The following is a 27340-nucleotide window of genomic DNA, read 5'->3' as shown; positions in this document are numbered from 1 at the left end:
TTGGGTCTTCATTGAAAAAGTGGGCTTTCTCTAGTTGCCTAGTTGCGGTGAGTAGGGGCTACTCTTTCTTGTGGTGCGTGGGCTTCTCATTGCAGTGGCTTCTCTTGTTGCAGAGCACGGGCTCTAGGCGCACGGGCTTCAGTAGTAGTGGCTCACGGGTTCTAGAGTGCAGGCTCAGTAGTTGTGGCGCGTGGGCTTAGTTGCCCCACAGCATGTGCGATCTTTCCGGACCAGGGCTCGAACCCATCTCCCCTGCATTGGCAGGCGGATTCTTAACCACTGCGCAACCAGGGAAGTCCCTCTGATTCAGTTTTCTTTCTTTCACTTCTCTCTACATGTCTGTAGTCTCCAAACATTTTTTTGTTGGGTAATATTAACTTTACAATCAAAAAGTCACTTTTAAAAAAATTATGCCAAAAGATGGTAGGTGTGTACCAATTTGGTGTTCAGTTATTTAAATTGTATTTTAACAACAATAACAACAAAGAAATAGAATGGATTTTTTTTTTTTTTTTTTGCCGTACACGGGCCTCTCACTGTTGTGGCCTCTCCTGTTGCGGAGCACAAGCTCCGGACACGCAGGCTCAGCGGCCATGGCTCACGGGCCCAGCCACTCCGCGGCATGTGGGATCTTCCCGGACCGGGGCCCAAATCTGTGTCTCCTGCATCAGCAGGCGGGCTCTCAACCACTGCGCCACCAGGGAAGCCCTAGAATGGATTTAAGTGTTGAATTAATCACACCTTTTCTCTCCCTGCTAATGAAACAGTGATAGCGCATTGAAAGATTTGGAGTCAGATCTGGGTTCAAACTTCACCCCCACCCCTTACCAGCTGTGGGAACTTGGGCAAATCATTTAACAGCTCTGAGCCTCAGTTTCCTCATCTAGAGCATGACATAATCACACCAATAATCATACCTTCTTTGTAGGGTTATTTTGAGAATGAGACAACTTAGAAAATGCCTTTCACCCAGTAGGCTAGTTCCCTTGTTGTCACTTGGGTTCCTAGTGCATACTTGGTACTTATTGAGTGGGTGCTCAGTAAGAAGTGAGACAGAGAAGAGTTTTTTTCTCCTTTTCTAGACATTAGCTGCCCTAGGACAGCACTTTCAATATTATTTCTCCTTCCATTCTTGAAGCCCCACAAGTTCTAGTCAAGCTCGAAATCAAGCTCAAAATTTGGGGTTTCCCCTCTGCTTCCATGGTACCTACCCCTACTTCCTCACCCTATCAGTGGCAGCCTACCTTCAGAGGCTCAGAGGTCCCTCTAATATTTACTAGGTCTCACTAATTTCTCTTGGCTAACACAGGCATATTCTGGGGCAATGATTCTTTTTTTTGGAATTTCTGTATTTAATTTAATTTATTTTTTTAAACAGCAGGTTCTTATTAGTCATCCATTTTATACATATTAGTGTATACACATTAATCCCAATCTCCCAATTCATCCCACCACCACCACCCCCACCGCTTTCCCCACTTGGTGTCCATACGTTTGTTCTCTACACCTGTGTCTCTGTTTCTGCCCTGCAAACCGGTTCATCTATACCATTTTTCTAGGCTCCACATATATGCGTTAATATACGATATTTGTTTTTCTCTTTCTGACTTACTTCACTCTGTATGACAGTCTTTAGATCCATCCACATCTCTACAAATGACCAATTTCGTTCCTTTTGACGGCTGAGTAATATTCCATTGTATATATGTACCACATCTTCTTTATCCGTTTGTCTGTCAGTGGGCATTTAGCTTGCTTCCATGACCTGGCTATTGTCAATAGTGCTGCAATGAACATTGGGGTGCATGTGTATTTTCGAATTATGGTTTTCTCTGGGTATATGTCCAGTAGTGGGATTGCTGGGTCATATGGTAATTCTATTTTTAGTTTTTTAAGCAACCTCCATACTGTTCTCCATAGTGGCTATATCAATTTACATTCCCACCAGCAGTGCAAGAGGGTTCCCTTTCCTCCACACCCTCTCCAGCATTTGTTGTTTGTAAATTTTCTGATGATTCCCATTCTAACTGGTGTGAGGTGATACCTCATTGTAGCTTTGATTTGCACTTCTCTAATAATTAGTGATGCTCAGCAGCTTTTCATGTGATTCTTGGTCATCTGTATGTCTTCTTTAGAGAAATGTCTATTTAGGTCTTCTGCCCATTTTTGGATTGGGTTGTTTGTTTTTTTAATATTGAGCTGCATGAGCTGTTTATATATTTTGGAGATTAATCCTTTGTCCGTTGGTTCGTTTGCAAATATTTTCTCCTATTCTGAGGGCTGTCTTTCCATGTTGTTTGTAGTTTCCTTTGCTTTGAAAAAGCTTTTAAATTTCATTAGGTCCCATTTGTTTATTTTTGTTTTTATTTCTATTACTCTAGGAGGTGGATCAAAAAAGATCTTGCTGTGATTTATGTCAAAGAGTGTTCTTCCTATGTTTTCCTCTAAGAGTTTTAGAGTGTCCAATCTTTTTTTTTTTCGGCTGCATTGGGTCTTCGTTGCTGCGGGCGGGCTTTCTTTAGTTGTGGCAAGCGGGGGCTACTCTTCGTTGCGGTGCGGGAGTGTCCCGTCTTAACATTTAGGTCTCTAATCCATTTTGAGTTTATTTTTATGTATGGTGTTAGGGAGTGTTCTAATTTCATTCTTTTGCATGTAGCTGTCCACTTTTCCCAGCACCACTTATTGAAGAGGCTGTCTTTTCTCCATTGTATATCCTTGCCTCCTTTGTCATAGATTAGTTGACCATACGTGCATGGGTTTATCTCTGGGCTTTCTATCCTGTTCCGTTGATCTTTATTTCTGTTTTTGTGCCAGTGCCATATTGTCTTGATTACTGTAGCTATGTAGTGTAGTCTGAAGTCAGGGAGTCTGATTCCTCCAGCTCTGTTTTTTTTCCCTCAAAACTGCTTTGGCTATTTGGGGTCTTTTGTGTCTCCATACAAATTTTAAGATATTTTGTTCTAGTTCAGTAAAAAATGCCATTGGTAATTTGATAGGGATTGCATTGAATCTGTAGATTGCTTTGGGTAGTATAGTTATTTTCACAATATTGATTCTTGCAAGCCAAGGACATGGTATATCTCTCCATCTGTTTGTATCATCTTTAGTTTCTTTCATCAGTGTCATGTAGTTTTCTGCATACAGGTCTTTTGTCTCCCTAGGTAGATTTATTCCTAGGTATTTTATTCTTTTTGTTGCAATGGTAAATGGGAGTGTTTCTTTAATTTCTCATTCAGATTTTTCATCATTAGCGTATAGAAATGCAAGAGATATCTGTGCATTAATTTTGGGTTTTTTGTTTGTTTGTTTTTTAACATCTTTATTGGAGTATAATTGCTTTACAATGGTGTGTTAGTTTCTGCTTTATAACAGAGTGAATCAGCTATACATATATCCCCATATCTCCTCCCTCTTGCATCTCCCTCCCACCCTCCCTATCCCACCCCACAAGGTGGTCACCAAGCACCGAGCTGATCTCCCTGTGCTATGTGGCTGCTTCCCACTAGCTATCTATTTTACATTTGGTAGTATATATAAGTCCATGCCACTCTCTCACTTCATCTCAGCTTACCCTTCCCCTCCCCATGTCGTCAAGTCCATTGTGCATTAATTTTGTATCCTGCAACTTTACCAAATTCATTGATTAGCTCTAGCGGTTTTCTGCTGGCATCTTTAGGATTCTCTATGTATAGTATCATGTCATCTGCAAACAGTGACAGTTTTACTTCTTCTTTTCCAATTTGTATTCCTTTTACTTCTTTTTCTTCTCTGATTGCCGTGGCTAGGACTTCCAAAAACTATGCTGAATAATAGTGGCGAGAGTGGACATCCTTGTCTTGTTCCTGTTCTTAGAGGAAATGCTTTCAGTTTTTCACCATTGAGAATGATGTTTGCTGTGGGTTTGTCGTATATGACCTTTATTATGTTGAGGTAGGTTCCCTCTATGCCCACTTTCTGGAGAGTTTTTCTCATAAATGGGTGTTGAATTTTGTCAAAAGCTTTTTCTGCATCTATTGAGATGATCATATGGTTTTTCTTCTTCAATTTGTTAATATGGTGTATCACATTGATTGATTTGCATATGTTGAAGAATCCTTGCATCCCTGGGATAAATCCCACTTGATCATGGTGTATGATCCTTTTAATGTATTGTTGGATTCTGTTTGCTAGTATTTTGCTGAGGATTTTTGTATCTATATTCTTCAGTGATATTGGTTTGTAATTTTCTTTTCTTGTAGTATCTTTGTCTAGTTTTGGTATCAGGGTGATGGTGGCCTCATAGAATGAGTTTGGGAGTGTTCTTTCCTCTGCAATTTTTTGGAAGAGTTTGAGAAGTATGGGTGTTAGCTCTTCTCTAAATGTTTGATAGAATTCACCTGTGAAGCCATCTGGTCCTGGACTTTTGTTTGTTGGAAGATTTTTAATCACAGTTTCAATTTCCTTACTTGTGATTGGTCTGTTCATATTTTCTGTTTCTTCCTGGTTCAGTCTTGGAAGGTTATACCTTTCTAAGAATTTGTCCATTTCTTCCAGGCTGTCCATTTTATTGGCATAGAGTTGCTTGTAGTAGTCTCTTAGGATGCTTTGTATTTCTGCGGTGTCTTTTGTAACATCTCCTTTTTCATTTCTAATTTTATTGATTTGAGTCCTCTCCCTCGTTTTCTTGATGAGTCTGGCTAATGGTTTATAAATTTTATCTTCTCAAAGAACCAGCTTTTAGTTTTATTGATCTTTGCTATTGTTTCTGCTCTGATCTTTTTTTTTTTTTTTTTTAAGATTTAATTTTATTTATTTCTGGCTGCGTTGGGTCTTCGTTGCTGCTCGTGGGCTCTCTCTAGTTGTGGAGAGCGGGGGCCACTCTCTATTGCGGTGTGCGGGCTTCTCCTTGAGGTGGCTTCTCTTGTTGCGGAGCACGGGCTCTAGGCACATGGGCTTCAGTAGTTGTGGTGTGTAGGTTCAGTAGTTGTGGCTTGTGGGCTCTAGAGTGCAGGCTCAATAGTTTTGGCACACAGGCTTAGTTGCTCCGCGGCATGTGGGATCCTCCCGGTCCAGGGATCGAACCCATGTCACCTGCATTGGCAGGCGGACTCCTATCCACTGTGCCACGAGGGAAGTCCCTCTGCTCTGATCTTTATGATTTCTTTCCTTCTACTAACTTTGGGTTTTGTTTGTTCTTCTTCCTCTAGTTCCTTTAGGTGTAAGGTTAGATTGTTTATTTGAGATTTTTCTTGTTTCTTGAGGTAGGCTTGTATTGTTATAAACTTCCCTCTTAGAACTCCTTTTGCTGCATCCCATAGGTTTTGGATCGTCGTGTTTTCATTGTCATTTGTCTCTAGGCATTTTTTGATTTGCTCTTTGATTTCTTCAGTGATCTCTTGGTTATTTAGTAATGTATTGTTTAACCTCCATGTGTTTGTGTTTGTTGCATTTTTCCCCTGTAATTGATTTCTAATCTCATAGCATTGTGGTCAGAAAAGATGCTTGATATGATTTGAATTTTCTTAAATTTACTGAGGCTTGATTTGTGACCCAAGATGTGATCTATCCTGGAGAATATTCCATGTGTACTTGAGAAGAAAGTGTAATCTGCTGTTTTGGGATGGAATGTCCTATAAATATCAATTTAACCTATCTGGTCTGTTGTGTCATTTAAACTTTGTGTTTCCTTATTAATTTTCTGTTTGGATGATCTGTCCATTGGTGTAAGTGAGGTGTTAAAGTCCCCCACTATTATTATGTTACTGTCGATTTCCTCCTTTAGAGCTGTTAGCAGTTGCCTTATGTATTGAGGTGCTCCCATGTTGGGTGCATATATATTTATAATTGTTATATATTCCTTTTGGATTGATCCCTTGATCATTATGTAGTGTCCTTCCTTGTCTCTTATAACATTCTTTATTTTAAAGTCTATTTTATCTGATATGAGTATTGCTACTCCAGCTTTCTTTTGATTTCCATTTGCATGGAATATCTTTTTCCATCCCCTCATTTTCAGTCTGTATATGTCCCTAGGTCTGAAGTGGGTCTCTTGTAGATAGCATATATGTGGGTCTTGTTTTTGTATCCATTCAGCGAGCCTGTGTCTTTTGGTTGGAGCATTTAATCCATTTATGTTTAAGGTAATTATCAATATGTATGTTCCTATTACCATTTTCTTAATTGTTATGGATTTGTTTTTGTAGGTCCTTTTCTTCTCTTGTGTTTCCCACTTAGAGAAGTCCCTTTAGCGTTTGTTGTAGAGCTGGATTGGTGGTGCTGAATTCTCTTAGCTTTTGCTTGTCTGTAAAGCTTTTGATTTCTCTGTCAAATCTGAATGAGATCCTTGCTGGGTAGAGTAATCTTGGTTGTACGTTCTTCCCTTTCACCACTTTCAATATATCATGCCACTCCCTTCTGGCTTGTAGAATTTCTGCTGAGAAATCAGCTGTTAACCTTATGGGAGTTCCCTTGTATGTTATTTGTCGTTTTCCCCTCGTTGCTTTCAATAACTTTGTCTTTGATTTTTGTCAGTTTGATTACTGTGTGTCTCAGCGTGTTTCTCCTTGGGTTTATCCTGCCGGGGACTCTGTGTGCTTCCTGGACTTGGGTGGCTATTTCCTTTCCCATGTTAGGGAAGTTTTCGACAATAATCTCTTCTGATATTTTCTCGAGTCCTTTCTCTCTCTTCTCCTTCTGGGATCCCTATCATGCGAATGTTGTTGTGTTTAATGTTGTCCTAGAGGTCTCTTAGGCTGTCTTCATTTCTTTTCATTCTTTTTTCTTTATTCTGTTCCGCAGCAGTGAATTCAACCACTGTGTCTTCCAGGTCACTTATCCGTTCTTCTGCCTCAGTTATTCTGCTATTGATTCCTTCTAGTGTATTTTTCATTTAGTTATTGTATTGTTCATGCCTGTTTGTTTGTTCTTTAATTCTTCTAGGTGTTTGTTCTTCAATTCTTCTAGGTCTTTGTTAAACATTTCTTGCATCTTCTCCATCTTTGCCTCCATTCTTTTTCTGAGGTCCTGGATCATCTTCACTATCATTATTCTGAATTCTTTTTCTGAAAGGCTGCCTATCTCCACTTCATTTAGTTGTTTTTCTGGGGTTTTATCTTGTTCCTTCATCTGGTACATAGCCCTCTGCCTTTTCATCTTGTCTATCTTTCTGTGAATGTGGTTTTTGTTCCACAGGCTGCAGGATTGTAGTTCTTCTTGTTTCTGCTGTCTGCCCTGTGGTGGATGAGGCTATCTAAGAGGCTTGTGCAAGTTTCCTGATGGGAGGGTCTGGTGGTAGGTAGAGCTGTGTGTTGCTCTGGTGGGCATAGCTCAGTAAAACTTTAATCCACTTGTCTGCCGATGGGTGGGTTGGTGTTCCCTCCCTGTTAGTTGTTTAGCCTGAGGCGACCCAGCACAGGAGCCTACCAGGCTCTTTGGTGGGGCTAATGGCGGACTCTGGGAGGGCTCACGCCAAGGGGCACTTCTCAGAACTTCTGCTGCCAATGTCTTTGTTCCCACGGTGAGCCACAGCCACCCCTCGTCTCTGCAGAAGACCCTGCAACACTAGCAGATGGGTCTGGTTCAGTCTCCTATAGGGTCACTGCTTCTTCCCCTGGGTCCCGATGTGCATATTACTTTGTGTGTGCTCTCGAAGAGTGGAGTCTCTGTTTCCCCCAGTCCTGTCGAAGTCCTCAATCAAATCCCACTAGGCTTCAAAGTCTGATTCTCAAGGAATTCCTCCTCCCATTGCTGGACCCCCAGGTTGGGAAGCCTGACGTGGGGCTCAGAACCTTCACTCCAGTGGGTGGACTTCTGTGGTATAAGTGTTCTCCAGTCTGTGAGTCACCCACCCAGCAGTTATGCGATTTGAGTTTATTGTGATTGCGCCCCTCTTACTGTCTCATTGCGGCTTCTCCTTTGTCTTTGGATGTGGGGTGTCTTTTTTGGTGAGTTCCAGTGTCTTCCTGTCGATGATTGTTCAGCAGTTATTTGTGATTCGAGTGCTCTTGCAACAGGGAGTGCGCTCATGTCCTTCTACTCCGCCATCTTCCCCCCTGCCCTCCGTCTGGGGCAATGATTCTTCTGCTTTTCTCTGATTCTCAACCCACAATACCTACAATTTTGTATGTGAGGGTGCTGGTAGGCCCTAGAGAGGGACGTGTAAAAAGGGCCTCTAGAGTCTAAGACCTGCCTTACAATACTGGCTCACCACCAACTCTCTGATCTGGCCCTTCCCCTTTCTGTATCCTGGTTTCCTCATCTGTAAAATAAGTGTAATAATATTACCTGCTTTGACATAGGTTGTTGAGAGGATCAAATTCATGTACAGTGCTGAGCATCACCCTAGCTTTGTCCCTTGCATAACCGTCCTCCCAATGTTGTTTTAACAATAGGCCCTGAGCTTTCATCAAAGGTTGTGATAAGAAATCACCATGTGAAACTCAGTCTCCTTTTGCTGCCAAATTTATGGAGAATCTTATCAACATATGACTCTAGTTGAGAAATTTCTCCAGCATGACAAATTATTAGAATTTTTGTCCTGAAAACTGGGAGATGCTCTTTACTCTGATATCAAATGTTCTGAGACTGATGCATCATATTTCCATTTTTTGCCTTAGCTTCCAGGAAGCTTAGAGCTAAATCTAATGCTTAATGACAGTGACTCCATTAAATCAGATGGGCTTAACTTTATATTTGTATTTTATGAAACTCATGAGACACACCCTCAGTTATAAGTATTCTCAAATTCTTTTGGAAAAGAAAGAGGAGAAGAAGGGAAGAGAAGGAAACAGGTATAGTTTGAAAAGAGGGCTTGGCATGCCACCTACTCACTGTATCAACTAGAATATAGGTTTGGTTTCTCTAAGAGACACCCAAAATAATTGTGACTTAAATAAAATAGAAGTGTATAACAATCTGGCCACAGCAGTCTCAGGCTGGTACGATTACTACGAGGGACCCTAGCTTCTTATCTTATTGCTCAGCTTTTCCTATGGTGTCTTTGAGCACATATTTCAAGATGGGTGGCCACCATGCCTCATCCCAGCCAGGGGAAGAGGGGGACATGGAGGGCACACGCACTGGGACTCAAGACCTAATATTGGGGCTTCCCTGGTGGCACAGTGGTTGAGAGTATGCCTGCCAATGCAGGGGACACTGGTTTGTGCCCCGGTCCGGGAAGATCCCACATGCCGAGGAGTGGCTGGGCCCATGAGCCATGGCCGCTGAGCCTGCGCGTCCGGAGCCTGTGCTCCGCAACGGGAGAGGCCACAACAGTGAGTGGCCCGCGTACCGCAAAAAAAAAAAAAAAAAAAAAAAAAGACCTCATGGTCACACACATCTCTTCCACTCACATCCTGTCAGCCAAAACTTGGTTACGTGATCACACCTAACTGCACAGGAGGCTGGGATATTTAGTCTTTCAGAGGCACATGTCCAGCTGAAAATCAGGAGTTCTGTTACTATAGAAGATAGGGAGAACAGATTTGGAAGGGCATCTACCAGTTTCTGCCACATCCACCATCTGAGATGTATTTACTTCTTTTATTTATTTATTTATTTACTTACTTACTTACGTACTTACTTATTTATGGCTGCGTTGGGTCTTTGTAGCTGTGCGGTCTTTCTCTAGCTGCGGAGAGTAGGGGCTACTCTTCATTGCAGTGCGCGGTCTTATTGTGGTGGCTTCTCTTGTTGCAGAGCATGTGCTCTAGGCACGTGGGCTTCAGCAGTTGTGGCACGCAGGCTCAGTAGTTGTGGCACACGGGCTTAGTTGCTCCGAGGCATGTGGGATCTTCCTGGACCAGGGCTCGGACCTGTGTCCCCTGCATTGGCAGGTGGATTCTTAACCACTGCACCACCAGGGAAGTCCCTCAGATGTATTTCTTTGCACATGATTGCACTCCCGTCTGCCTCAATTTCACCCTCACCCCCTCTATTCAGTATAGCTTACATGCTGCTATCAGAGTACTTTCCACTTCAGAGTGTTATTATGGCACTGCCCTGGTCACAAACCAACTCTGGCTCCATACTACCTAGGAAAGTGATGCCCAAACTGTACAATGCATTAGGAATCAGCTGGAGGGTGTGCTAAAACAGAGACAGCTGGGCCCCACCTGTAGCCCTACTGACTGGGTAGGTCTGGGCCCTGAGAATTTGCATCTTTTTTTTTTTTTTTTTTTTTGCGGTACGCAGGCCTCCCACCATTGTGGCCTCTCCCGTTGCGGAGCACAGGCTCCGGACGCGCAGGCCCAGCGGGCATGGCTCATGGGCCCAGCCGCTCCGCAGCATGTGGGATCTTCCCGGACTGGGGCACGAACCCGTGTCCCCTGCATCGGCAGGTGGACTCTCAACCACTGCGCCACCAGGGAAGCCCAGAGAATGTGCATCTTTATTAAGTTCTCAGGTGATGCTGATGTTGCTGGTTCAGGAACCACACTTTGAGAGCCGTCGACCTCAAGAATAAAACCAGTGCTCCTTAACCTGCCATCCAAAGGCTATTCCAGCTTGGTCTCAACCTACTTTCCACCTCATCTCTCATCCTTCCCTCCCCCTCCACACACCCAGGGCTCCAGTCACACTGAAGTTCTCACCTCTCTCTAAGCAGGCAAGCTGTTCGCACCTTTGTGCCTTCCTGTTCCTTTTGTCTGGAATATCTTCTGATCGGCAACCTCCTTTCCACATCCTTCCCGAAGGCTTTCCTGACCCTCTAAGCTGTTGTTAAACCATTCTCTGTCCCAGGTCCCTACACATTTTGTACATTCTTCTATTATTGCTTTTATTGCCTTGTGTCTTGGTTGTCTGCCCAGCTGCCTCCCCACCTCTGAAGCCTTAGTCACCTACATAGCTCTTAGCCACGGTAACAGGGTCACTGAGTAAGGAAACAAAAGTATGAATGAGGAAAAGGAGGCAGGTAGATGGAGTGAATAAATCAATGAGGTGAGTGAAGAGAAGAAATGATGAGTGAGTTAATACACGAACAAGTGAGTTATGATCCATTATGTGCTTAGTTCTCTCCTTTGAGTCCTCAGTCACAGATCAGGAAAGGAATTTACCCTCTGATCATTTTTCCACAAAGTTCCAGCCATTGCTTTTTTTTTTTTTTTTTTGCCTGTGCCTTGTGGCCTTTAGGATCTCAGTTCCCCCACCCCGGCTACGGCAGTGAAAGCCCAGAATCCTAACCACTAGGCCACCAGGTTCTCATTGCTGTGGCTTCTCTTGTTGAGGAGCGTGGGCTCTAGGCACGTGGGCTTCAGTAGTTGTGGCATATGGGCTCAGTAGTTGTGGCTCGTGGGCTTAGTTGCTCTGCGGCATGTGGGATCTTCCTGGACCAGGACTCGAACCCGTGTCCCCTGCACTGGCAGGCAGATTCTTAACCACTGCGCCACCAGGGAAGTCTCCCATTGCTTCCTTCTTACCAGAAGTCACCTGGGACCCAGCATCTAACAGTCAGGTCCCCAGAACTGGCCTGGGGACCCATGCTGGGTCATGTTCCCTATGCCAGGGCTTAATCTCTACCCAGTCCTGTTCTCACTCACCCTGGTGTTTCTGAAAGTCAGTTGTAAGACATTTGGGACTCAGGTAATCGATGCTGGTGGATGATTTTCAGGGCCAAGACACAAAAGACTTTTTCACCAAACTGGTGATAAAGTGTCAATATTGTTTCAAATTAAAATTGGAGCCTAGGGAATTCCCTGGAGGTCCAGTGGTTAGGACTCCACACTTTCACTGCTGGGGTCGGGTTCAATCCCTGGTCAGGGAAATAAGATCCTGCAAGCCGTGGGGTGCGGCCAAAAAGTAAAATAATAAACAAATAAAATTGGAACCTTGAGGTGCTGGAAACTAATCTCCCCTTCATCACAGGGAACCCAGCTTTCTCCAAACCCCATAAAGGAAGCCTTCTTTGGCTCCAGTGGACATGGGTATGGCCATAAGAAGGGACTCCCTGTCCTGCTGTGGTTGTCAACTCTGTCAGGGATGGTGCTATCATGGTGGTAACTGTTACTGCAGCAAGGCTGTGTAGCCTCAGAAGGCAGTGAACCTTTTTTAGCTTTGATGTCCTCCTGTGCAGGGTAGGGATGTTACTACTCACCTTGCAGATGTGTGGTGAGCATCAAATAAGACATGGGAGTAAAGGGCCCAGCACAGTACTAGGCAGATAGTAGGTGTACAATAGAGAATAACTAGAATAACTAGAATTCTCACAACTATAAGAAAGTTAAGTTTTTTCCCTGATGAATCAGGCCCAGTCACTCTTCTAGGGTTTTTCCTTCTATTTATAATATCTACCTTCCTCTCTCACAATTCTACCTAATTTTGGGACTTCAGCTGCCCAGCTGTACCTCCTCCACAAATCTGTCTCTGTTCCTGGAACACTCTATGAACAACGCCTACCATACTTATGGTTTGGTCTAATGGACGTGGAAATGAGTAGTGAATTAAGAACAGGGTGTCTGTAGGCAGGGCTGCCATGTATGGTTGTACATGTTGTGCACTGCCTGAGCCTGGAAGTACCATTCACAGACTGTAAGGAAGTGGGGCCCTGATGCATTGTGTAATAAAGAGGCTCTGTGCGCAAGTCAGATGAACTGAGCTTGAAACCTGGCTCGACCACTAATCAATTGTTTGAGCAAGCAACACATGTAAACTCCTGACTTAGCTTCCTCATCTGTGAATGGGATGTTATTAGTACCTACCACGAGGGATAGTTGAGAGGATTCAGTAGCTTAATGAGTTTTATTTTTTTTTTTATTTTTTTTTTTTTTTGTCTTTGAACAATAAAAAGGTTTATGCTTTCAAATTAAAAAACACATATTGCAAACATTATGTAATAATAAAATTACAGCAAATGAAATATTCAGACTGACCCCACGGCATTCACACCACACCAGAATTTTGCCTGAAACAAAACAGTAAATTTTATCCCCCCAAGTAGGTAGGTCCATGCTGGTTGAACACTTCAGTCCTAGACCCCACGAATGAGGCACATAGTTCATGCTTAACAGATACATACATTAACCATTCTTAACCACCCCTCACCAGGGCCCTGACGGGTAGGAAGGATGAAATGTGAACACAAGCACTCCCATAGACAGAATTCTCCAATTATAAAAATTCATACATGTGACCTTTACCACATCTAGGAAGATAGCTGAGATTTTAATCTGTGAACCCACCTCTGAAAACCACAACAAAAATCAATAAGAAATGATTTAATGTAAAATATACAAATTTCTCAGTATGAGAACTTCCACAAAACAGGGAGAATGACAACTAAAACAATTTTTCTTAAAAAAGAACACTCCCCTTACCTTGTCCTTGCTACCCAACACTCAAAAACAAATCTGTACAAAACCACCAACACAGAAAAGGACCTTAGAGGATGTTACAACGCAAAGCCTTCAGACGTAATCTAAACTGCTCTCCTCACCGAGACCCTCCCCCGATAGAGCTGAGGGTTCCCAGGTCCACTGGGGAAAGTGAGTGGTCTCAGATCATCACCCCTGCTGTGCTACAGATGGTCCACGGTCACTCGCTGTCAAACTTAACAGAATTGACTTGGACAGAGATGGAGCCTCCCCGGTAACTGCCCCGCTTCTTCTTGGTTTTCTCGTGCCGGAAGGATTTGCCTTTGGTGAACTTCAGAACTTGATTGGCTCGCTCCCCCCAGTCTCCGGTTGCACCCCGCTTGGCGTCAAAGGAATTGTCTGCCACTCGAGCATCCACCTGAATTTCCTCCTCCCTGATCCTTCGGAATGGGGAGGATCCCCTTCGTTCTCCTTTATTCCTTTTAGGAAATGTGTTGGGGGTCTGGGGCTTTATCTTCTTGGCTGGAGGAGTCTCTGCCTCCTTAGCAACCTCATTCTGCTTCCACTTCTTTCCTGAACCTGGCTTAGCAACTGCCACTGCTGTCTTTTTCTTGCCCTCCTCCTCCTCATTGCTGTCCTTGTCTGCTTTTCCATTCTGGGCAGTCAGTGCAGAGGTGCCATTGGCCTTGGCGGCTTGTGGTCTTGGAGTGCCCTTGCCCTTGGGCTTCTCCTCTTCCTCCTGCTCACTGGAGTCCTCAGAGGAAGAAGTGCTGCTGCTCTCGGCCTTTGCTTTCTTCACACAGGCTGGTTTGGAAGGGGCTACAGTTCCCCTTGCCTTCTGTGGCTTCTTTTTGGCTGGGGGTTTAGGTGTCTTCTCTTCCTCGTCTTCCTCGCTGCTGGAGCTGTCTGAATCAGAGCTGCTGTCCCCACCACCCTGAGAGGCCCGCTTGGCAGGCAAAGATGGAGCTGCTTTGGCCATCACCTTGGACTTAGGGGTGGCTACATTCTTCTTTGTCTTCTCCTCCTCACTAGAACTGCTCTCCTCCTCGCTGGAGGTGCTATCAGCCTTTCTGGTCAGAGGCTTCTGGCCACTGGCTGCAGGCTGCTTGGGAGTTGTAGCTGGCTTAACCGCAGACTGCTTGGGAGTGGCAGCTGGCTTACCTGAGGAATTCTTGGTGGTACTGGCTGGCTTAGCAGGAGCTTCATCCTCAGAACTGTCGGAGTCTGAGCTGTCTGAAGAGCTCTCTGCTGCCTTCTTTGCTGGAGCTGGTTTAGTAGTTGCTTTGGAGATGACTGCCTTAGCTGGGGGTCTCTTTTCTTCCTCAGAACTTGAATCAGACTCGTCGCTGCTGTCCTCACTGCTCTCCACAGGCTGCTGCTTCTCTGCAGCTTTCTTGGGAGCCTGAATTCCCAGGGACTTCTTGGGTGGGGGAACAGAAGGCGGGGGAACTGAACTATAGGGACCTGGTTTTTTCTTCATGGGTTTTTTCTTCTGCTCTTCCTCCTCCTCCTCCTCACTGGAGGAGTCCTCACTGCTAGAACTCTTTTGGGCAGGAGTGGCAGCTGCTTTCACTGGGGCCTTGGCCACAACTTGCTTTTTAGGTGCAGTCTTCTTAGATACGGCTGCTGCCTTCTCCTCCTCTGAGTCATCATCACTGCTGCTGCTGCTACTGCTGCTGCTGCTATTACTACCAGCTGCTTTGCCATTGACTACTTTAGGTGCTGGACGAGCTGGTGTACCTGGTTTGGCTAGGGCTTTAGCCTGAGCTTTAGCTGCCATGGGTGTTGTCTTTGGCTTCTGGTTCTTTGGCACCTCATCCTCTGAGCTTGAGTCAGAATCAGAATCAGAGCTCTTGGCCTTCTTAGGAGGAGCTTTGACTGTCTTGGCTTGGGGCTTAACTCCCTTCTGGACAGGCTTTTTCTTTTTGTCCTCCTCCTCATCATCACTGGATTCTTCACTGCTGCTGCTGCTCTCTGATTTCTTGACTGCAGCCTTTCCAGGATGCTGAAGCAGACTGGCCCGCTTGGCAGGTACACCAGCTTTCTTAGCGGGAGGTCCTTGGGCTTTTTCCTCCTCGCTGCTGTCCTCACTGCTGTCACTGGATGAAGTCTTCTTCTTAGCCTTCTTAGTCACTGGTCCATTTGCCTGTAACTTCCGCTTTGGGGCCTTGGTGGACTTGAGCCAGAAACTATAGATGTCCAAGAGGGAAGAGGCGTTGGCATCCTGCTGGGTAGCGCCTGTTGCCTTGGCGAACTTGTTGGCCACATCCGAGAGCTGGTTATCGCGCAGAAAGCCGAGCACGAGGGGATACAGGTCGCTGGGAACCACGCGGCGCAAGCCGGCGTCAGCCATCCTCTCGGTAATACGCGTCACTCCTTAATGAGTTTTAACAGTGCCTTGTAAAGGACTGAATTTACTGAGCACTTAATTTTAGAAAGTAAGTGTGGGTGTTTTTTCTGAGAAGGCTGTACACAAGCTAGGGTCAGTGGGTCACCGAAAATCTGCAGCCGTGCCCCACTCCCCCAACCCCTCCCCCCCGCCATGTAGCAGGAGGCCGATCCTCATGCTGTCCTTTCTCGCAGGACCCTACTCCACCCTTCTTTTTGCCAAAATCCGCTTTTACTAGGTCTTCTTCAGTTGACAAATGACAGCTCCAAAGTAAACTAGATTAAGCCCAAAGAAGCATCTGTGGGTGGATATAACTGAACTCCAATGGAGGATCCAGGGCTCCAGGTACATCACGAGCACTCTGTCGTCTCCATCTCCTGGCTCTGCTTCTCTCTATTGGCTTTATTCTCAGGCAGACTCTTCCATGTGGCAGGAAAATGGGTTACTGGGTGGTTCAAGCTTATATTTTATGGTTTTTCATATAAAGGAAGAGCAATCCATAGAGCAATGGATTTCTTTCTGCATCCATAGAGCAATCTTATGGAAGGCCTCTGATTGGCCCAGCTTGGGTCACATGCCCACTCTTTGAATCAATCATTGTGGCTAGAGGGATGGTGGACTGAGATTGGCCAAGCTAGGGTCGTGTGTCCACGAGTTTGACAGCCCCACAGAGCTACATGGAACGGGGAGGGGACAGTTCTCCAATAGGAGAGGTGCTGAGCATACAAGAATGTTGGCCGTCCTGGCCATCCTTCTCTACCGCTCAGTTCATAGGTCAGTTCCTCAGGAAAGCTTCCCCTCCCCTCCTCCACGTGGACCTCAACCTTCCCACAGTAAATTGCAAATTATTCTCCGACTCTCTGACACCATAGTTTGGGAACAACTGGAGGCAGGGAGGCGAGTGTATTTATTCATCTGTGACTCCCAGGCCTAGCTTCCTAACCGGGGCTGTGGAAGGGGTGCTCTTGGTGGCCTATCCAGCATCCATTTCCCCTTCCTCTTCAGATCTTTGTTGGGTTCCACCTTGTCTCCCCACTGCCTTAGGCTTAGTGGGGAAGCTGACTCCATTTTCATGGAGAGTAGTTTAAACCCATTAGAGTCATCCCTTGCCAGTGACTGGTTCAAAAATGGGCATGTGGGACCTAGTTTGGGCTGGTGAGACACAAGGGTGTCTGGGAAAGGCTTCTTGCTCTTTTGGGTGGGCATGGAAGCCATCTGGCGCCTTCCTGCCCTCTCTCGTGCTGGACAGAAATGAGGAAGCATTTGGCCTCCATCAACTGCTACTGGCTGCCACTGGCTGCCACTGCACAGCTGGAAGGGAACTTACTTTAGGCAAAAGCTGACACCGTGGGAGTGTGGAGACACCTGGACCCTTGATGGCCTTGTTGAGTTGCTGGATTGGCTAACCCTGGATGCCACCCTGCCCCAGGACCGCCAAACCCCTAGCTAACACACTTCCTTGTTAAACCACCTTGAGCTGGGGTGTTCTGTTACCTGTGGCCACAAGTATCTTCAGAAAGCTCTCCCTGAATGAATGACCTAGGCGAGTGGCCACAGGCTGAGAGCCCTCAAGCATGCCCTCCTAAACTATGCCACCCACACAAGTTCCTTCCTACCCCACAATAACAGACATTCAAAGATTCTGGATGCTTTTTTAAAAAAACCACACCAGTCACTTTATTCTTAAGTTTGTACTTTACAAAACCACAAGGGAGAAGTCCTTGAGGGTGAAAGGGGTAGGGGAGTGGGAGATGGTGAAGAGGGGGATGAGGACAACCCAGAAATGAAGCCCCCCCCATCTTGGGGGACCAAGCAGAGACTGGGCCCCAGGCCAGCCCAGCAGGGCCTCTCGTGTCCTGGCTCTACAGAGCTGGGCCAAAAGACCTCAGGGAAGGGTCACAGCTTCTAGAGACTGTCGCCATTAGACAGGCAGCCACAGGCTGAGGCTTCTGGCAGCCCAAAGAAGGAAGTGGGCCTCCCCCTCCCAAGCCAAGGGGAGGCAGCCTGAGGCAGGGGTGAGAGCTACCCGTCCAGCAGCTTTAGGATGCTCTCACGCTCCTTCAGAGTCTTCCAGGCCTGGTCCTTCTCCTTCTTGGTGGGGGTCCGCTTCTTCTGCCGGGCAGCCATGATCTTGCGGAAGGCGTCCATGACCTCATTGTCTGCCATGCGGACCCGCTGCCTCAGCTCCTGCCGACTCACCTCCTCCTTTGCCAGCCTGTGGGGACCAGCCGGCCAGGTGCCATGGGAAGCCCACCAGAGTAGGGCTCCTCCCTCTTCCAGACTGAGCCCACCCCACTACCCAGGGCTGCCGCTCCTGTGGACCGTTTCATATCAAAAAGCAAAGTTATTGGGCTTCCCTGGTGGCGTAGTGGTTGAGAGTCCGCCTGCCGATGCAGGGGACATCGGGTTCGTGCCCCGGTCCGGGAAGATCCCACATGCCGTGGAGCAGCTGGGCCCGTGAGCCATGGCCGCTGAGCCTGCCCGTCCGGAGCCTGTGCTCCACAACGGGAGAGGCCACAGCAGTGAGAGGCCCGCGTACCGCAAAAAAAAAAAAAAAAAAAAAAAAAGCAAAGTTATTGGGCCACGCTTACATGGTGCCCTGTGCCAGGTACTACCTCTTCAAATATATCAGCTCAGTTAATCCTCCTAACAACCTTGTGAGGTAGGTACTATTATTCCTATGTTACCAGTGAGGAAACTGAGGCTCAAGGAGGATAAGAAATGCCCCAAGATCCCACAACTAGTGAGGAGGAGATCTGAATCAAGTCAGGCTTGCTCCAAACAATCTTCTTTAAAAGGTGTTCTGGGGGCTTCCCTGGTGGTGCAGTGGTTAAGAATCCGCCTCCCAATGCAGGGGACACGGGTTTGCGTCCTGGTCCGGGAAGATCCCACATGCCATGGAGCAACTAAGCCCGTGCACCACAACTACTGAGCCTGCACTCTAGAGCCCGTGCTCTGCAACAAGAGAAGCCACCGCAATGAAGAGTAGCCCAGCTCTCTGAAACTAGAGAAAGCCCGTGCACAGCAATGAAGACCCAATGCAGCCAAAAATAAATAAATGAAATAAATAATTTTTTAAAAAAAAGGTGTTCTGGTACCAGCAGAAGACCTGCTTTTACTTCAGCAACCAAATTCCAGATCAACCTAAGGGTCTAGACAGCCTGAGGTCTACAGGAGGTGAGTGAGATATCAAACTGACCCCTCCGAATGGAACCTGACCTATAAATTCAATTCATGGTGGAGCTGGAAGGTCACTTAGAGATCTATCTAGTCTAACCTGTAAATTTTTCAGAAGGGGAAGCTGCTGCTCAGGGCAGGAGATGCATTGCTTAAGGCCCTGCAACTACCCATGCAGGGCTGAGGGCTGCACACTGGCCTTCTGATAGCCAAGCTAGTTCCTTCACTGCCCATTACTTCTGTAGCTGCACATCCCCACTTTTCTCTCTCTCCCCTCCCCTTCCCTTCCTCAGTACTCTTTCATCTGTATTTTCCTCTTCTTGCCCTTGAAAGGGAACTAGAAAGAGGCTTTGGATCCGGCCTTGGGCTCCAGTTACAGCTTAGCTGTTTCTTGGCTGTGTGACCTTCAGCAGAGCGCTCATTTCACTGGGCCTTTATTTCCTCATTTGGTAAAACAGGGAAAACTAGCACCTACTCCCTGGGCTACAGCAGAGATTAAGTAAGAGGGTGTACATGAAGCCCCTGGTACACGGCAGGCACTCCGTATACCCTCATCCTTAAAGACCCCAGCAGCTTGCCAGCAACTTCTCCTCCTTCTAATGATGCACGTCTGTACCAGCCGCTCACGTGGTGACTGCAAGCCCTTTGCCCTGCCTCTCTTCCTAACCCAGCACAACGTTTAAGAGACCCGCAGAGGTGGCCAAATGAATGAGCATGCCCTGCTCTGTGGGGGCTCTGTGAGGTGGAGACACAGCACCTGCCTACGAGGAGCAAGGGGACTTAGATGGGCTGCTTCTCTATCTCCCCAATAAAAGGGGAGCCACTACCATGATCTCCCTACAGATACCACCTGCACCCTTGTTGTGAGGAGTGCAGACCAAGATGGATGGGAATAAATAGAAAATGAATGACATCGCACTAAAACACTGGTCAGTTCCTGGTGAGGGGCTGGGGTAATCGCAGATGCTCAAGAAAATGTTAACAGTTGATAAACTGAGGTGGAGAGTACACTGGTGTTTACTGTACTACTCCGTCATATTTTCTGTGTGTATAAAATTTTTCACAATAAAACTCCGGGGGAAAAAGAAAGTAAGCATGAAAAGACTTAAAAATAAACCACACAAAAAGATAAAAAATAAAAAAAATAATAAGCCATACAACAATGCGAATATAGTTAACACCACTGAACCGTACACTTGAAAATGGTTTAGAGGGTAAATTTTGTGTTATTTGTTTTTACCACAATTAGAAGTGAATAAACAAGTCACAGATGCCTGAGCTCTAGTCTGTGGAATGAGAATCTGTTTGAGACAAAACCAGTGGGGTGGTGCCCGGCACTGACATTTTTTTCAAAGCCCTCCGGATGATTTAGAGGCCCTGCCGGGTTTGGAAAGCCTGTCGTAAAGCTCCCGGAAGGTCACCAGCATGGCCAAGGCCTCGCTGGCCACGCCCTGGCCCAGGCATCCTGTCCACACTCACCTCAGCAGGTCGTGCTTCTTGGTGCGGTTGTGGGCACTGAGCGCTTTCAGCTCGGCCTGCCGTTTGCGCAGCTCCGCCAGAACTTCGTCCTCCGAGTCCTCTGCAGGGCGGTCCTCAGATTCCAGCAGGCCCTGGGCGATCAGCTCCTCCTTGATGCGGCTCTCCAGAGACTTGGTATGCGGCACACTGCAGGGAAAGGCAGTGCTCAGCTCAAGGGCCAGCCTGCAAGGGGGACCGCTCTGAGGTGCCCAAGGTTAGTGAACACCTTCCTTTCTCTTTGGGCACTGCCTCTCTATCTATCTACACATAAAAAATAGAGACGGGGGCTTCCCTGGTGGCGCAGTGGTTGAGAATCTGCCTGCCAATGCAGGGAACACAGGTTCGAGCCCTGGTCTGGGAAGATCTCACATGCCGCGGAGCAACTAGGCCCGTGAGCCACAACTACTGAGCCTGCGTGTCTGGAGCCTGTGCTCCACAACAAGAGAGGCCACAAGAGTGGCCCCCGCTTGCTGCAACGAAGACCCAACACAGCTAAAAATAAATAATTAAAAAAAAAAAAGAAAGAGACAGACACATCTGGTCTTGTAAACATAAGCAACAGATATCGATATGCTATGTAATATAAAATACAGAAAAACCTACAATGCTAACGACCCAAAAAGAATCACTATTTTGTTATCTGTTACTATTATATATATTACCATCTTCTTACCATGTTACGTTATATACATAAAAATATGTATTTTATGTTCTTATATAAATACTATATGTATTCCAGATTTTGTTACATATTATTCCCACTTTTTTTTTTTTTTTGCGGTACATGGGCCTCTCACTGTTGTGGCCTCTCCCGTTGCGGAGCACACGCTCCGGACGCACAGGCTCAGCGGCCACGGCTCATGGGCCCAGCCGCTCCGCGGCATGTGGGATCTTCCTGGACCGGGGCACGAACCCGTGTCCCCTGCATCGGCAGGCGGACTCTCAACCACTGCGCCACCAGGGAAGCCCTATTCCCACTTTTTTAATGTATTATTTTAGCTTTCCCCCACCATGTACCAACATTTAAATATATCTTAAGTAAAAATAGGATCATATTGTCTGTATTGTGCTACAACGGACAGTTTCCACTTATCACTCTGTTGTTTACATCTTTGCGTGTCAGTTAACTATACTTCTCTAATACGATTAATAGTTGCAAGTTATTTCATCATATGGACTTACGACAATTTAGTCAACCAGTCTCCTCCAGGTGGACATGTAGGTTGTTTATAGTAAGAACAGGGCCATGATGAAAACCCTGTACTAAGCCTGTGCATTTGGAAATCCTGGCCCAGCACGTACAGCTGACTTCTGTTGGTCTTTATCAAAATGTCCTCAGTCTCTCTATTAATGAAGACCATCCATGCTGGGATGGACAAAAGTCAACAGAAGCAGAGGCCAGACTGTGAGGTGTGGACAGGATGTCACTCACCTGAAGGGTTTGTTCTGATTGCGGGGAGAGGTGCTTGCCCCGTCAGCCCCTGATTCTTTTCCAGACATGTCCGGAATAGGAGAGTCCTCCATGGGGGAAATAATATTTTCCTAGAAGAGCACAGAAATGGATGGAGGGAGAAAGAGCTATAGTATTACCATTTTCCTGCCCGCCTCTGACCTACATGGACAGTCTTCACATACCAGAAATATCTTTTTCTCATCCCACCCTCTGTGGGAAGTCTTCCCAAAGTGACTCTCAAAAACTTTGATCATTTTAAAAATTCTTTTTTTTTTGTACTGATACCAAAAGAAAGGAGCACAAAAGAGTGACGGTAACACTCAACAATGGTAATGAGAAGAGCTAAGGTATGTTAACCATTTGCAATGCACCAGGCACCTGCGCTAAGCATGCTGCGGCAGAGGCTGCCAGCTGTCCAAAAGCCATTCTCGTCTTTCTTCCACAGTAGCTGGGCTTACGGCTGCCCAGATACACCACACTTCCCAGCCTCCCTTGCAGTCAGGGGTGGTCATCTGACAAACTCTCTCCAGTGGAAAGTGATTAGAAGAGATAAGAGCCACAGCTGGCCACGGCCTTCACACACTCCTCCTTGCTCTTTTTCTGTGGGCTCGGAGTGGCAATCACACTTGGAATGACCTTGTGCAGAATGCATGTTTAAGACAGCAAAGCCAGCATACGTGGGGTCTCTGTCTGATGGTGTGGGACGGAGATGTCCCCCTACCCCCATTTCAGCCAATCTGGAACGTGTGCCCAGAAAGACCTGGGAGAGAAAGACGCTATCATGTTTGAGACAGCCAGGAAACTGAGGCTCAAGAGGTGAAGAAATATGCCTAAGGGCAGCCAGCAGGCATAAATAAAGGGACCCTGAACCTGGGGTTTGAGTCCTGCTTCTATGTATTAGCTGTGTGACCTCAAGCAAACAGTTCCCTTTTTTGAGCCTCAACCTTGTTGGGTGTAACATGGGGTTAACCACTGTCTTTGCCTCTAACGAGAGGATGTGTAGAAAGCCCCTTGCACGGGGCCTTTAGCCAACGCTCAGCAAAAGTAACTGTGGAGTGGTGGCTACCTTGGGGGGAGGTTAAAAACTGGGAGGGGCGTGAGAGGGCCTTCAAGAATACTGATGATGTTTTCTTTTGTGGTCCTGGGGCTACCTGTACAAGTGTGCTCATTTGTGAAAACTGATCAAGCTGTACATTTATGATCTATGTACCTTTCTAAATGTATAATGTACTTCAATAAACAATAAAAATTAAACATTGAAACAGTGAATACAGTTCTTATTTTGGGTTGGGGTGCTCACCTCCACCAAGGCCTGCAGGAGTCGCTGTGTCAGGGCACCAAAGGGGCACCCGTCTTCCGGCTGCTCGTGCTGGGCCTCAGACTTCTTCAGCAGGGCATCCACATCTGAATCGGGCAGAGAAGGGGTGGACAGGTATGCTGAAGTGCTAGGAACTGAAGTCCTGGCCTGGGGTGGGCAGGGAGGTGAGGGGCCTACCTTTCGTGTCCAGTTCAGTCAGTGGCCCCATGAGGCCTTTCTTCTTGTCAGCCACGGCTGCTGCCCGGGCCCCGTCCTTCTGCTCCTCCAGCAGGTCCTCCTGTGCCCAGCGCTGGGAGTAGTGCTTCCCCAGGGGTGGGATCTGTGGGAGACATCCCATCCAGTCCCAAAGCAGTAAATACAGGCCAGTCGTGCCTGGGGTGTCAGGGGCTCTCTGCGCGCTTGGGACTGCCAACAGGCTCTTCGTTCATCCCTCATTGCTTCATTTACCTGTCTTTCCAAGTTCCCAGCCCAGGGCCAAGGCCTGAGCCTGGTACAGGTGAGAAGAGATAAAGGAGATAAAATCTCTACACTCACAGCCTAGTAAGGAAGCCAGGTACGTACGGAACTGAAACACACAGACGGCAATACAGAACAATTTCCAAGATGTAAGGTGCAGAATGGTGCGTGTACATGGACCTTTTCCGCTGACAGCTGTTATCTCTAGAGAGAACTATAGAGCCTAGGGTCAGAACTGAGAGGAAAATATCTTTTGCATTGCTTGAACTTGTTACTGCCTGTATGGATTATCTTTTCCGATAAATTTTTTAAAAATTCAGACAAGTGAAGTGACAGAGGTAGGTCAAGGTGCTGTGGCAGCACAAAAGACAGACCAACCTTCTGCTGGGGAATCTGCAAAGCCATTGTGGTGGCGGTAACATGCGATCGGGGGCTCGAAGGGTGTTAGTCTGCCAAGGGGAGAAGGGCATGTGCAGAGGCCCAGAGACCAGCAAGGACCCTGTGTGGGCCTGGAGTGAGGGCAAGGTGCTTGGGGGGGCTGGTAAATACAGCAGTGGAGAGGGAGTGTGGCCAAGGAAACTGGAGAGGGGCACTGGGGCTGTGCCACCAAGGGCTGAGACGCTTGGACTCAATTCTGTAGGTAATGGGAGCCAGGGGAGGCCATGTCGTGAGCACATCCGATCATGACAGCTGACCTATGGGAGAATTCCCCACCAACGCTTTTCAGTATTTTCTACATTTTCTTTAATGGAACCTTTTTTATTTTAATCATAAAAAAAATAAATTTTTATATGTTAAAAAAAAGAGAGTCCCCCTAGAGCAGCGGTCCCCAAGCTTTTTGGCACCAGGACCGGTTTTGTGGAAGACAGTTTTTCCATGGACCGGGGTGGGGGGCCGGGGGGTGGCTCAGGCGGTGATGTCAGCATATGGGGGAGCGGCAGATGAAGCTTCGCTCGCCCACTGCTCACCTCCTGCTGTGCTGCCTGGTTCCTAACTGGCTGTGGCCCGCTACCGGTCCGCGGCCCTGGGGTTGGGGACCCCTGCTCTAGAGGGAAGAAAGTGTTAAGAGGCTGTTAAGGTAAAAGCTGATGAAGGCTTGAGCCAAAGCAGAGGGGATGGCGATGAGAGAAAAAGGGAGGATCTCACTGAAGAAGATGCCTTAGGACGTGGTGACCATTTGGATGGGGTAGAAGGGAGGAAGCTGAGAGTAAGAACCTGGGTGTCTGAGTGGGTTAATGGAACAGACGAGAGGCTAGGCAGGGCAGGGAAGGAAGATGATGTACAGCACTGCGATCTCTGATGCTGAGGCACCTCTGAGCCTTCTTGTTCTCCATCACGTCTATCTAGGCCTGGGGTCTCTACCTTGTAATGTTCAGCCTCATCTTCTGGGGGTTTCAGTAGCTCCTCTAGCGTGCGCACCTCCTCACTGGTGATATCGGCACAGTAGGGCTCCACCGAAGCCCAGAATCTGCAGAGACAAGCAGAGCCTGACGGGGTGCCCCCTGCCCCACCAGCCTAAGCCCCGGGCCCTTCCACAGCCTCCAATACCCAAATCCCAAGGCCCATTTATGTCCCCTGGCCCAGAACCTGTTGGGGGCGTCATTCTTGGGGATACGTGGCACGTCAATTGGGTCATCAGTGAATTCATATTCCTGGATCTTGGGCTGAAGGTTTTTGGATTTGGGTCGCCCAGGGCCAGGGCCTGGCCCATGTCCCGCCTTCCCTTCCAGTTTCTGCTTCTTAGGCTTCCCATGTTTGGGGGGAGCACCAAGCTCATGGTCTCGACCCAGCTTCAGGAATCGTCGGTCACCTTTCTTATCCTGCCAGTCGGTGAGGATCTGAAATTCAGAGACTGTCACTGAGGGGGAGAAGGGAAGACACAGTACAACTCTGTCTCCCGGTTAAAAACAAGGATCTAGAACTCAAGAAGGCGCCAAGTCTCTCCCCCTCCCCTTTTTATCTAGCAAACGCCTACTCATCCTGCAAAACTCAGCTCCTTTTCTGTGCCCATCTCACAGGATTTTATTCATATATTTTTCATCATTCCATTCACTTGTTTGTCTGTATTGATTCACCTCCGTAGCACCCAAGCTGGTCACACAGCATTAGGCAGTTCAAACAAGTAGGTCACATCTCAGTGCACATTAGCCCTAGGAAAATACGCTGGTGGTAACTTTCTGGTGGAAGCAAGCATGCCTCCCAGCAAACCTTTACTTCAAATGTCACCACAACTGGGAAGCCTTTTCCGAATCAGTTATCCAGCTTCTTAGATGCTAAAATACAACTGATTGTGCCACAGCCCCGCTCAAAAAGCTTCAGTGGATTCCCAGAGACCACAAGTTAATTTTATTCATCTTCTGAAGTCCAGTTAAAATGGCATCTTCTTCCTCTATGAGTATCGAGTACTTCGTACCTCCACTGTAGGCCCAATCGTGTTGTTTGGTCATAACTAGAATAAACAGTGTACTTTGTCTCTTCAAGAAGATTATAAGCTATTGGAGACCAGGAAGTTCATCTTAGCCATCTCTGGTCCCCAGGATCTGGCACAGCACCTGGCACCCAGGGCTCAGAGAATATTTATGCCATAAATAGAAATAATGAGAGTCATACCAGTAAATAATGTTTAACATGCTTATTTAGTGTGAGACATTGGGCTGAGCCTTTGCAAAAAGTCTTTCTTTTAATTCTCACAAAAGCTCTGAGGTAGCTCCTATTATCCAGCCCACTTGGCAGATGGAGAACTGATCCTGAGAGGCAGGAAGTAACTTTTGCAAGCGTTGGAATTTAGCATTGGCAATAGCAACGCTAGCAAGCGCTTAGGTCAGGATTCAAATCCAGGCCTCCCCATTCCAGTTCCCCCAGTACTCCTAACCACAACAGCACTTCTCCTGGTACTTGTCTGACCTGCCCTTGCCTTTAGTTGGCAAACTCCCCAAAAGCCAAAACTGTCCTAATTACCTCTCTCTAGTGACTAGCACAGGACCCAGAACATTGTGGGGAGTGAGGGTCACTAGTTGCTTAGTGAATCGGAAATCTCGCAGTGTATGAGGATCATGCACATTCTTGCATATTTTCCATGTCACGCAAGCCCAGTTTGGGTCTCTCTCTTCCCCACTAAGCTCCTGTAACCCAGGCCTCAGCAGATGAGGCTAACCCATAACTTGTCACAGTCCATCCCTGGTGATGTACCCTCTGTGGGGTATCACCTGGGTTTCGGCCTCAAGCACCCGCAAGCGTCGGCTGGCAGAAGAAAGCAGGGTCTCAAGCTCCAGCTGCAGAGTGTCCAGCTCCTCGATACCGATGCCATCATCCTCAGAGCGGGCCAACACTGCTGTGTAGCGGGGACAGACCTTCAGGTGGTCCACAGACTTGAAGTCGTGGAACTGCAAGGGGCAGTCCTTCAGCTCACTCATGGCCCAGGATAGGGGACGCTGTGGAGCTGGAGAGGAAAGGACCACTGATGGGGAGTGGGGGGAAGTGGTACAAGAAAAGCCCAAGGGCTCCTTCCATCCAGGAGAAAGTCAGGCTTCAGTAACCTATTGACAAGGTTGATGGCACAGCTCCTACTCGTAGAGCACCTACTGTGTGCCAAGTGAGGTGCAGACACATTGCTGGCTTCTCACTGAATTTCTCACCCAACCCCATGAGCAGGGACCATTATCATCTCCATTTTACAGATGAGGAAACTGAGACTTTTCAAGTATGGGTTCATGTCCAAGCTTACCAACATGCAATTTGAATCCAGA

At 47.1% G+C, this 27340-nt stretch overlaps 2 protein-coding genes across 2 annotated transcripts; both read right to left on the bottom strand.

Annotated features, from left to right (window-relative positions):
• Positions 1 to 13172: 13172 nt before the first annotated feature.
• LOC307058782 (nucleolar and coiled-body phosphoprotein 1-like) lies at positions 13173 to 15636 on the bottom strand (the record flags this gene model as incomplete). The annotated part of the gene is made up of 1 exon (XM_079712439.1): positions 13173 to 15636. One exon carries the CDS (start codon positions 15634 to 15636, stop codon positions 13504 to 13506), a length of 2133 nt encoding a protein of 710 aa, XP_079568565.1. The 3' UTR covers positions 13173 to 13503.
• A 1683-nt stretch (positions 15637 to 17319) lies between these two features.
• TADA3 (transcriptional adaptor 3) lies at positions 17320 to 27007 on the bottom strand (the record flags this gene model as incomplete). The annotated part of the gene is made up of 8 exons (XM_079712331.1): positions 17320 to 17887; positions 20329 to 20514; positions 21800 to 21909; positions 23121 to 23224; positions 23316 to 23457; positions 24957 to 25062; positions 25182 to 25432; positions 26801 to 27007. 8 exons carry the CDS (start codon positions 27005 to 27007, stop codon positions 17695 to 17697), a joined length of 1299 nt encoding a protein of 432 aa, XP_079568457.1. The 3' UTR covers positions 17320 to 17694.
• Positions 27008 to 27340: the final 333 nt, after the last annotated feature.

The sequence above is a fragment of the Hyperoodon ampullatus genome, assembly GCF_949752795.1.
Source record: "Hyperoodon ampullatus genome assembly, chromosome: 10".
In the NCBI taxonomy this organism is placed as follows: Eukaryota; Metazoa; Chordata; class Mammalia; order Artiodactyla; family Ziphiidae; genus Hyperoodon; species Hyperoodon ampullatus.
This window is presented reverse-complemented; position numbering and strand designations above follow the sequence as displayed.